The sequence below is a fragment of the Natrix helvetica genome (genome assembly GCF_964273705.1).
Source record: "Natrix helvetica genome assembly, chromosome: 4".
NCBI lineage: Eukaryota > Metazoa > Chordata > Lepidosauria > Squamata > Natricidae > Natrix > Natrix helvetica.
Window position 1 is genome coordinate 25790371 of NC_138550.1, and position 12957 is coordinate 25803327.

The 12957-nt window shown below is 37.8% G+C and overlaps 1 protein-coding gene across 3 annotated transcripts in view; it reads right to left on the reverse strand.

Annotated features, from left to right (window-relative positions):
• Positions 1-12957, reverse strand: part of STARD13 (StAR related lipid transfer domain containing 13) — a 157650-nt gene that overhangs the window by 78112 nt on the left and 66581 nt on the right. The window contains exon 1 of one of the 3 annotated variants that reach the window (XM_081951438.1): positions 8396-8696. The exons of the other annotated variants lie outside the window; for them this stretch is intronic. Coding sequence (XP_081807564.1) covers positions 8396-8564 — 169 coding nt within the window. The 5' untranslated portion in view covers positions 8565-8696. Of the gene's footprint in view, positions 1-8395; positions 8697-12957 lie in introns of those variants that run through there. 3 annotated transcript variants of the gene reach the window in all.

The window sequence follows — 12957 nt, forward strand, 5'->3', positions numbered from 1 at the left end:
CAGCACTCCAGTCAGGGGAAATTTTAAAAATAAAAGTGGCATTTCATACTACATAAATATTTTCCAACTTCTACAAAAAGGAAGGTTGATTCCAGATACAAAAGGTTAATGGAACTTTTTAATAAGGGCTAATGTACTCTCACTGATTTCAGTAGGTTCACTTGAAGTAAGGAAAGCTTTATCCAACCTGTTACTTGTTTAAATAATGTTAGTATAAATATTTCAGTATAAATATATAATGTATAAAAATATATATTTTCATTTAAGATTTTATTTTGTTAAACATCAAGATGTGTTATCTGTGATAAAAATTAAATTAATCACTTAAATAAAGTTACATTTAACAAATTCACACTACTAAAATTTAGTGTTGGGCAAGCATCTGCGATTGCCCTCAGATCTACTAATAGAATATTATAAATATATAATAAAACAAAACAACCAGGCTTGTAACTGTAATTTTATATATAACCTTGTTGTAGCTTTTTAAACAAAAGTTATCCTTTCCCTGGTCACATGTGTGGTCTTTGGAATATATACCATATTTTTTGGAGTATAAGACGCATCTTTTCCCCCCATAAAAGAGCATGGAAATGTTGGTGCGTCTTATACACTGAATACAGCCATTTTTGGCCTTTTGAAGCTCTGCCCCCACATCCTGTTTTTGCCTTCCCTCAGCCCCCAGCAGCACTCTGCAGGCTTCAGCAGGGCTGGGGTAAGGCAAAAACGGCACATTGTTTGCAAAAATACAGGTGTTTTTGCCTTACTGCAGCCCTGCTGAAGCCTGCAGAGCGCTGCTGGGGGATGAGGGAAGGCAAAAACTTTTTTTTCTTACTTACCTCTTCGAAATCCTGGTGCGTCTTATACACCAGTGCCTCTTATAGTCCGAAAAATACGGTATGTATGGTTAAAGGAATTTCAGGTAAATGCTATGTGAATGTTCCACACACTCAAAGGTGCCTTTAAATCGAAAATGCTATAGTGGCAATACTGCAATAATGGAAATCATCCTGTATTTTAACAACCGTATAGGTAGTTTTTGGTTTTGCTGACTGAAAATTCTAGAAGGTGTGGTTCCATCATAACTTATGAAAGTCATGCTGAAGAAGACTATCACATCTTTGCATACACGAGTTGCTATAACCATAGCCAAGGAGGAATATTTTTGCTGTCGTCTGGATGGGATGATATTTTGACATTTTCTTATACCCACAGATCAGATAATAAGAATCTAGTTGCCCATGTTGAAATGCAGCAAGATATTTGGGAAAAAAACGTATTGTTTCCAATTAGCTAGCCATAGGATTCCTTCAACAGCTCCAGTTCAGTACACTGTTGATATCTTTTTAGAATTAGTCAGAAAATTATTGTTGGTTACATTTAGTTGTGCCCTAAATGTGTAAGACAGAAAAACCTATTTTTCTTCCTCTTTTCTTTTAAATCAGGATAGGGATTGTTGAGTTTTGATGTTTTTTCTCTGTTTTATTTTAAAAAAATGTATTATGAATGATCAGTTTCTAACTTCTTCTGGACTTCTTTTATCACATTTTTTTGCTTTTTTAGGTCGTAATGATGGTTATTAAGTAAATAAGAAATAAGATTCTAGGAAATCAAGAAAGAAGTCTATTTCTGCAACAGAGACAAATTCCTTATGTGACTAATCATACTTGGCCAAATATTCTATTCTATTCTATTCTATTCTATTCTATTCTATTCTATTCTATTCTATTCTTTGTAATTACTCATAGCATGGTTCTATCCGACTTAGAAAAAGACAAGAAGTATGCACCAGCCTCATATATACTTATACCCATATGTACATTTTACAATTAATAAATATACCACAATGACATAGTACAGTTCTCTTGCAATAAATTCTCTACCATGTTTTCCCGAAAATAAGACAGGGTCGGTGAGCATTGTAACCTCATGGCTGCTGCTGTGTTGCAATATTTTCGGGGAGGGCTTATTTTTGGGGAAGGGCTTATTTTAGCACATGTGTTCAAAAGCCTAATTGGGCTTATTACCCGGGGAGGGCTTATTTTCAGGGAACAGGGTATTTCTTCTCACCCAAGTTAACCCTAATGACACAATATCATCATCACATTATTCTTTATGTTCTCTGCTTCACAAAACCTATCATTGTTATACAAAGAGGAAATCTGAAGTTTAAATATTAAGATCCTAAAGAACTTAACATGGACAAGAAGGCATGAATTTGACACAGGAATGCTATTTTTTGTTTACAGTGATTTCAACAATGGCAGACACACATATCATGCTAAACAATAAGGCAATTTGATTTTGGTCCAAATAGTGTTATCAACTTATCAATGGGATAACATTCTGTGTAAATAAATTCATGTTTTTAGTAATGACATCAGAGGTGTCTGAGGTTCTGACCAGTTCTGGAGAACTGGTAGCGGAAATTTTGTGTAGTTCAGAGAATCAGTAAATAAGCACCTCTGGCTGGCTCTGTCCCCATCTATTCTCTCCCTCCCGAGTCCCAGCTGATCAGGAGGGAATGGGGATCTTGCAGAACTTTCCCCTGGAGTGGGTAGGGAATGGGGATTTTGCAGTAACCTTCCCCTGCCATGTCTACCAAGTCACGTCCACCAAGCCATGCCCATCAAGCCACACCATGCCCACCAAGCAACACCCACACAATCGGTAGTAAAAATGTTTTGAATCCTACCACTGAATGACATGTAAAACATTTAATGAAATAGAATGTTTGTGAAGCTAGTTTCCTAGTATGCACCTACCTGAAAATCTCAGAGTCACATTAATAGGAGAGACAGGTTTTGTGGAAACACAAGAGATGTCCTTCTGTGCTTGTTCAGGAAGTCAAAAGTTATCAGTTTTGGAGAGCCAAATAAAGACCTGATTTAAACCTCTCATATTCAGAACTGATACCCACAATGTGACCTTGAATGTTTTGTTGTCAGTGTCACTTTTCATTTTTGTGTGTTTTAAATTGTTACTATATAAGTGATGGTTAACGTTTTCAGCACTGAGTGCCGAAACTGGAGTGCGCATACATGTGCATGTGCGCCTGCATGCACCAGCGCACCAGAACCTGAAAGAGAGCAGCTGGCCAGTGAGCATGCACATGGAGCTGCTCTTCCATGTTCTGGCACACTGGTCTTTGCACAAAGACCAGCTGTCCGGCAAGCATACGCACGATGGAACCCAGAAGAGCAGCTGGCAATGCTGTGCGTGCCCAGAGAGAGGTCATGTGTGCCACTTCTGGCATGCATGCCATGAGCTCGCCTCACGTAAGATTTGTATAGTGGCAAGCTACAATAAATAACATGAATGAATAAATAAATCAGAAGTTTGTATAGCCTGTAATGTGTTTCTCTTTGATCTATTAAATGCAAAACCAAAATTAACCTAGCTGCTGTCCATCTTTTTTATACCTTTGCAATGTCAGGAAGTCTTGCAAAACTACTGGCTTAATTTGGGAGATGTATAACTGCACAATGTGAGAACCCTTGAATTGAAAAACATGCACCAGTGCTTTGTTGAGCTAATGCCACAACAAACTTTTCGTGTCCTTTTTATAGTAAGAACTTCATGACAAAATATGCACGTTTTCAAATCTTGTATGAAACACAACTGAACTGAGGCTGCAAATGCTGTCCTCCAAATGTGGATTGCTTTCTAGTGACATTCTGGAAGAGCTTCAAAGCTGAACTTTCTCCATAATCTTTGACATTTGAGATTAGCACATAGTTATATAAGGCTTGTAACTTTCTTGGTAAGCTATGAAAAGGGTTTTGAGTTTTGTAAATGGACAGTTGCTTTCTTGCAATTTAAAAGTCTTTTTTTTTAATGAAAACTCCTGTGGTCTTTATAAGTCCCTTTCTGGGAGAGGGGCGGTCTAAAAATCTAAGAAATAAATAAATAAAAATAAAGCCAGTGCTATAAAAGCATACTAATTTTAATATAGAAAATTGAAAGAGCCCATATTATTTATGTAATGTATATGCCATCCATCTTGCAGTTCGAAGCAAGAATAATGGCTTTTAGTGTTTCCGTGTTGACATTATTTATTACTGAAACTTAGTGGTGGGATTCAAAAAAATTTATTACTGGTTCTGTGGGCGTGGCTTGGTGGGCATGGCTTGGTGGGCGTGGCAGGGGAAGGATACTGTAAAATCTACATTCCTCTCCACTCCAAGAGAAAGTTATTGCAAAATCCCCATTCTCTCCCGATCAGCTGGGATTCGGGAGACAGAGAATAGATGGGGATGGAGCCAGTCAGAGGTGGTATTTACCAGTTCTCCAAACTAGTCAAAATTTCCGCTATCGGTTCTCCAGAACTGGTCAGAACCTGCTGAATACCACCTCTGCTGAAACTGTTAATTCAGAGCACTCTTAATGCTAACCCGAGCCCTAAGAGGAATTTTAGGAAGTTCACAGAGAGAACCTTTACAGCCAAAGTGCTATGCCACTTTCAGATTTCTTTCTAAGGATTCAAAACATTCCTGAACACTGTGGAATGGGATTTGATGGATGGGCAGAAGACAAGAGAATTGCACAGAATCAGGGCTGTAACTTAAAATAAAGTTCATACAAGGAAAGTTCCTTGCTTCTCCAATGGACTCTTAATATTACATCCTTTATTCAACTATGCCATTTTTTAAAAATCTTGGACTGAACCTCTTGGAGATATGTGGCTATGTATATTATTTCAGAGAAATCTCATAACTAGCACCTTTGTCTTTTTTTCCCTTCAATTTCTCACTTACATATACACATACTCCATTACTTAAAAGAGTTTCTATATCCCCACCATCAGAAATTAACAAATGGCAATTCATATGAGCTGAAATAATTTCAGCTTTAAAATTCATTTAAATAAAGAGCATCACAACAAGAGGTTGTTTTTTTAACTGATTGGGAGAGTTCTTGGAAAAGTATTTGAGAAAGGGCACAATTTTGTTGTAGAAATGGTTATTATCTTTTGAAATTTAATAAACAAAGCCTTTGCAGCCAACTCATGACAAGTTCATATGCTGACATGCATACATTATCCAATATGCATATCATTTCAGAGTTATATATAACTAGCTTCTTTGTTCCTTTTTCTTCTTCAATTTTTCAGTTATATATGCACAGATTCAATTTATAACAGCTTCTATGAATCCTGACATCAGAAATTTTAAAAAGGCAATTGATATGGGCAGTTAGAGTTTCATCCTTCAAACTGGTTTAAATAATGGCCTGAAGATGGACCTGTGGACAGTAGTATCAGCCTTGGATATGTGACTTTGTAGTCAGATGGCTCTTCTGGTATACTGGTGGCTAGCTACTTGATTCACTTGCTAAATCTTCAGTCTTGAAACTTTAGAATGAAACATTCTATAATTATTAATTAGAAAGGTTTAAGACTACATAAAGTGATGTAATTTTTGTATGTTTTTAAGAGAAAGTTTAGCAAAGACCAACATACAGAATTGTTGAATATCCTCTGTTGATTTCTGGAGCCCTGTGAGCTTTCTCTTCATTTTACTTTCTGATTCTGCCATTGATCTGTTCTGAGTGATCTTATTAAGGAAGAAGCACAACACAGCAGCTTCAAATTCACTTTTCCGTTCCTACTTAGGTAGATTTCCACAAAAAGCATACTTTCTAGGAACCTAAAAAAATATGAAGCCTCTATTTGGAAATAACTCCTTGGTACATACATTTTAATAAAATGTTTCTTAATGTCCACTCTTCTATTTCTAATTCTTACAATTGTAAAACAAAAACTTTCAGCACCACCACATGTGGTTGGGTTGGCTTGACTTGGACTTCCTGATAGAAGATGGACAAGCAGAATTTCTGATAGATGAAATTAGGCAAAAATAGTTGAATTACTTTCAAGAATATAACATTAAAAATGTCTTCTACACGAACATACATACATAGCACTTCCACACATACAACCAAAACTATGGATCCAGTAAGAAGATGACACATTTATCATAATAAAAAGGGAACAACTAAAGAAAACACTAGAGAAAACACATGCAACAATTAACAACATCTTCAAAGGAATTACATTCACAAGGAAAGAAGAAAACAGCACACTCCATTTCCTGGATATTTTTGTCAACAGATGAAGCAACAGCAAATTAGAAAGACAAGTATGAAGAAAAGCAATTCACACTAAGCAAGTACTTCATTATCAAGGTAACAACCCAACCTCTCACAAGAAGTTGGGTTAAAACATAATTTAAATCACAAGCACACTATAGCAACCCAGAACACCTGAAAAAGGAAGTACTCCAATATCTTCCAGCAAAATCGATAATTACACAACTTTATCAAAAAGCTCCTGCTCATTCAATCTACTACAGTACAACCAACACAAGCTATGAAAACTAACACTATCGTGTAACCAACAGATCATTAGAACCACATAGCATCACTGTTGCACATAAACTTACTAAATCTCCCCCAAACCTCTTAATTATCCCAAAATAATGAGTAGTCCAAGAAGAAAAATCAGGAATCATCAATAACATACAATGTACGGTAATGACTGTATGAGCCACTGTTAGGACAAATAGTCAGAAGATTAGTACAGCACATCCCTGAACAGCAAGTAGCAATCAGAAGACATGATGAAAACTTCTTAATATCATTGCACCCAGGGACAGATTCAACAATAGTTTCAATAGGGAAACTGTGACAATCTTAGACCAAGCTAATTGATAGTGGATTCTTGGAAGCTTGGCATTCAGATAAACTAGTCATCAGTAGACACATAGAAATAAACCACATTTACATGCCATTCAAAAGAGACAATAAAAAGGCAAGAAAGAAATAAAAAGACCAGAATACGTCCTTTCCAGCAGCCAACACTCATCTCAGCATGGACTAACATCAGACAAACATTCAAGCAGAAAACAATACTCTAATCAAGGATCACAATGATTTTTTGTAAAATGATAGGACTTATATCCTTATTTTAAAAGTTTACATATTCTTGACGAATTAAGCCTTTTTAAAAAGTTTTAATGGGAAAAATACAATTGGAGGCATAGAATAATACTAAAAATACCTATCATCATATGGCTGCATTACATTACAGATATGATCTTGAAGGTTTTGAAGTCTTTCTTCTTTTTTTCCTGGAAACGTCACTTGTAAACGCAGACTAAATTAGCACAGCTTGGAATATTCACATAAACCCAAAAGGAAAAATTGTTTTCAGTCACAATTATGCATGACATAATATCCTTCCTGAAAGCAGAGCCACAGCAAGGAGCAGCATCCTCCAAAAATCTCCAGTTCCTGACACTGTACTGAAAACAACGGTTTGCTCCATTGCCAAGGGAATAATCTCCTTCATCAGCAGCTTATTGCTGCACTATGCATGGTTCCTTACTAAATGTAATAGGATTTTCCTTCACCTCAACTGAACAGTAATAACAATTTAGATCTGCATTCCAAAGGTCACCGCTCTTGCTTCAACTCCCTATTAAATTCAATGAGATTTACAACTGAGTAAACATACATCATGCACCCAACTAGGAAAATAAGAAATCACACAGAACTTTGTTACTCTTGCTGCTTTTCATGATTTAATATGTGCTACTGGTATTTAGTTGATTTATTCTAGACAGTATTACAGGTGCCTTGGCTTCCCGTTTCTTACATATAAGTGGGAATATGGGGTACTTGATATCCTCTCTTTAGACATTTCATTTAACTTCTGAAACATTTGTTCAGTTTGGGTGTGTGTGTGTGTACATCATCAGCTTTTTGCGCCAAGGTTCCAAAGTTCACTTTGATTATATGCAGTTTGGCAAATGGCCCATTCCGTTAGCATCACAATTATATAGATTGGAAGAAGAAATTTGACTTGCCTAATGAGAGTGCGGCCTTAAGATTTCCACAAAATATTATGTGCTTTAGAACATCCCTTGCGAGTCCCCTGAAGACATGGGTAAGAAGACTATTCTTCTTACCTTTTCTAAATGATTGAAATAAGTACACAGAGCAATAGTAATCAATAAATGGATTTTTTAAAAAAGATCTCAGCAGTTCTTTCACATCTGTAGGGGAGATAATCTGTCATGTATGGTTCTGCCCCTCCACATATTTACTGCACAAGGGTCACTAAGAGCAATTAAAAGCAGACAATTGATGGGGGGGGGGGGAGACTGTGCAGATTTAGGCAGAAGGATAATGCTGCAGAAATACAATCCACTTATTCATACATAGCACATGCCCGTGTATATGTTAGGTTGAAATTGAAATGTTTCATTCTGACTGCTTCCAAGAACCAAAATAACTAAGCTAGATAAATAGCACAATATGACCAGATGAGTTTAAAAAAAGAAGAATAACCCAAACATTTGTTTCAGTTAAAAACTCAAGGCAAGTGACTCACCCTGTTGAATTTTAGTCAGAAGATGTTGGCGTGCTAGGATCCTACTTTTCCTGTATGGAGAGCGTCTTGCAGTTTGATCAAATAGCAAGTACATCTCTTGGCCTTCTGTTGACATAGCATTCACACAGAGGCAGCCTGAGTCTGACGTACTGGCCATCTGCCTAAACATCTGTGCCCCGTTTAAAACACAAAAACCAAAAACCAAATGCTGCTGCAGTTTTCCTGGGTGAGAATTCCTCAATCTAACTGAAGTACCGAGAGGAAAGAAGAAGGAAGCCCAAGGAACTGAAAAGAGCAAGCAATTTAAAAGAGAGAAAAAGAGGAGTGCCAAAAAGCTACAATTCAGGATTCCAACTCCCTCACATGATCGGAAAGGGCCAATCAGTCAAAGTCAAGAATGTGAAAGTACACAGCGTGCCTTGCAGAGGAAAGTGAAGGCTGTGCAGGCACTTGTAGCCACATATCACACTGAAAAGCAAACACAAACGGCATGCTTTGGCACTGGGGAGTTCTAATAGGAGAATTTGAATGAAGGAGAAGAGGTATTCATTTTGGCACAAGCTTAAGAGAACTTTGTCCAGAAGTTTACATGTAGCATTCTTTTGTCAGATGGCAGTAAAAATTCCCCTTATTCAGGAGTTCCTTTAAAGCTTCTTTATACATACTGTATCTTCAGAAATAGTCATTAACATACAAGCACCCCAAACATTTACACAAAGCTTTTCCCAGTTTGCATTTTACAGTAGTTATGACTGTTGCAACTTGCTGAATTCTCACTAAGTTGTTTTTAATAGATACACCACATATTTAGGACTGGGAGACAAGCCTGCTAGTTGACACATTGGTTGGTTTGAAGTGACACTGGTAGGATTTGGATTTACTCAGAACCAAAGCTGAGCGAAGGTTATGTTTACTGTTTACTTCCTTTTATGTCCTTGAATTTAAGTATATCACCAGATCTTCTCTGTTATTCTGTTCTTGTTCTCTGGACAATGACATGGTTGCATGTGGTGAGTTGTCTCATCAGAAGTATGGCAGAATGAATTATCCTAATAATACATATTAGCCCAGCAGTGATTCCTGGTGGGCACATTTAGACATTGGAGAATATTTCATGAGTGAGTCTCCTTAAAGACTACTCTTGCCACAGAGGACATAGCCAGTGACAAAACAACAGTTAAATAGAAGGAATTGTTTTATGCCACCTTCTGCTCTTTAACCTTTTCTTTGATATATAAGATATACTGTACTTAGACTACAGTAAGCCATCATTAATCCTGACAAGCAGTACAAAACGTTGCTGGGCATACTACCGAAGCGGTAGTAATTTGGCGGCCTGGATCACGGGAACCAGCAGGGATCCAGGCCTGGCACACCCCCGTACCGGTTCTCCTATGGTGGTGCCATCTTGATTTTCAATTCTGCACATGTGCAGAATAATTTTCATTGCAGAAATGTATGTTTCCCCCTTTTTAATGCTTTGCGCATGCACAGACCTTTTTAGGTGCAAAAGCGCACATGCGCGGAGCAAAAAAGTTTGTGCGCTGGACTGGCAATAATGCCGGCAGCAACCCACCCCTGATAACAGATATTTACATACATCAGTGAATTAACCTTCCCTTTTACTGCCATTTTAGAGAACAGTGATGGTTATAGTGATATAGTGATAGACGTCAGTAGCCTACCTCTTGCATGACAGATTACATTTATGTATGTGGTGAGGGGATAGTTACAATCAGAAGGCCCAGAAAAAGAAAAGCTTCTCTCCCTCCACCCCTCCTATCCCCCAGATCCTCCAGACCTTCACATTCCTAGAGGCATACGCTGTTCACCCATTATGCAAGATTGCAATGACACAGAAAGATGTCTAAAGGTACAGTTCCATACAAATCTGCTTGAAGATAAATTCAACCTCTGTTCTATATAGCTGACGCCCACATAAAGTGCAGTGTAAATAAGTCATCAGATAAATCTAAATGTAAAACTCAGTTAAATCTGATGGCTTTTTCCTTGCATTCATTCTTCTAATATCCTGCTCTTTCCTAATTTATATTAAATGGGGTGAAGTAATTATGCAGAGAAATAACAGAACTAATAGTCTGTTCTTAGTTAACAATACCCCTAAAGGGAATGACATTAAATTATAAAGCAATTAATACTGAAGAGGTCAAGAACACTAACAATAAACTGGAAGACATAAATCAGGTGGTTTATTGTGATCCATATTTTTTTATTCTTATATCTTTTTACTATACAATTATATATTTGACTATGGGTACAAATAAATGCTATATGAGAGCAACGTAGTTTATGGAAATCCTAATTTAACACATTAAATTAAAAGCATTTGTAACTGAAGCTTCATTAACAATCACTTTACCTTTATTTCTCATGAGAATAATTTTTCTATGCCAAAGTCAATAAAGTTTAACCTTTTATAAAATGAAAAACAAAGCAAAAAAAAGTTGGTTTAGCCAGGAGGACCATCCACATTTCCTGGTTTTATCATAAATTAGTGGGCAAATGGGTGGCCAGTTCATTCCTTCTGCCCTACGTATTTACAAAGCCAAAACGCTGGCCCAAACTCTTTACGGCATTCCCATCTGGATACGAGACTTCAAGGATTGCATTGAAAGAACCCAGGCTGCTTTCCTTAGAAAACTTCTGGGTCTTCCCCCTTGTGTTGGTTTTGCCCCGATATACCTGGAACTAGGCATTCGATCGGTGGAATGTATGGCCTGGATAAACACCTTTAAATGGTGGTTTCGGGTGCTCTTTCTGGCAATTCCTGGCAGCTACCTCTCCCTGGTGTTCACGGACTCCCATATTTCTCGATGGGAGAAAGAGCTGCTGAAGAAACTTCATCTGCTAGGTTTCACGGAGGATGCCTTGGGAAACTACGACCTCAAGGATGCCCAATTTAGGATAGTCCAACGGCTCGTGGACATTGATTTACAATATCTACGAGCCATAGCCAATAAAACTTGCTCCCCCCTGACTCTCAACCAAGTTAATAACTATGGATTGAGGATGGCTTCCTATTTTTATACCCTAACCATTCCCAAGTATAGAAGAGCTTTTTCCCTAGCTCGCTTCAATGTCTTGCCCTCAGCACTTCTGGATGGTCGTTACAAGAGGCTCCCGATTAATAAGCGGCTGTGCCCTTGTGACAGAGCCGAGGTTGAGACAGCGGAGCATGTCCTTCTATTTTGCCCTATGTATAGCGCAGACAGATCTAGGTTACTGTCTCTTCCTGAAATCATCCCTTCTGGTCCTGATGGCCGTGATTGGTTTGTGCATTGCCTTGGGGATGTCTCCTCGTACATCACCTCTCAGGTTTCCAGGTTTTTCTTGAGAGCTGTGACCATTAGAGGAGAGAGCTGTAACCTCCCTTAGTTGGGCTTTTGGTGACTGGCTGCTGTGTCTCTTTGTACTGTTCGTGTTTTGGTCTGTGACTGTAAATAAAGTATTATTATTATTTTATAGTGGGTAAATGCACTGCAAATCAAGTCTGGAAGTTGAGTCATGCCAACTAGACTTCTTTTCCAGTTGGTTTTTTTCCTGCTCCTCCAAATAGCTTCTTCACTCTGAAGAACGAAGACCTACTTGGAAAAGCAGCTATTCTAACCAATTACACTTAGGGGCGGTGCTCATCTCCGTTTCAAAGCTGAAGAGCCAGTGCTGTTCGAAGACGTTTCCGTGGTCATGTGACTGGCATGACTAAACGCTGAAGGTGCATGGAACGCTGTTACCTTCCCACTACCGAAGTTGGTTCCTATTTTTTGACTTGCATTTTTACATGCTTTCGAACTGCTAGGTTGGCAGAAGCTGGGACAAGTAACGGGAGCTCACTCTGTTACGCGACACTAGGGATTTGAACTGCTGAATGCCAACCTTTTTGATCAACAAGCTCAACGTCTTAGCCACTGAGCCACTGCATCTAGATCTAGGTTAATATAATTTTAGCATATTTACTTTATTTTATTTGTATCCTGATTTTATTATTTTTACAAATAATTCAAGGCAGCAATCATATTCAACTCATTTTCTTCTTCCTATTTTCCCCCCTACAAGAACTCTGCAAGGTGAGTTGGGCTGGGACAGAATGATTAGACGAAAATCACCCAGCTTGCTTTCATGGCTAAGGTGGGACATAAAATCACAGTATCCTCCTTCTTAGATTAGTATCTTAACCACTAGATCAGTGTTTCTCAACCTTGTCAACTTGAAGATGTCTGGACTTCAACTCTGGGGAATTCTGGGATTTGAAGTCCAGACATCTTCAAGTTGACAAGGTTGAGAAACACTGCAGTAGATACTAGTTCCAGTAAAAAGTAAATACTGTAGCTATTATTGTTGGTACTCAGCTCTACATGGATAACAGGTATTGTACTACCATAGTATGCATTGTCTGGCTTACAGTAAAACAGTAGCAGGATGACTTATAGAAAAAAGCAACTTAAATCTGAATGCATTTTTAAAAAAACTTACCTTTCTTTCTTTCTTTCTTTCTTTCTTTCTTTCTTTCTTTCTTTTTTTCTTTCTTTGCTATTTTTAGACTC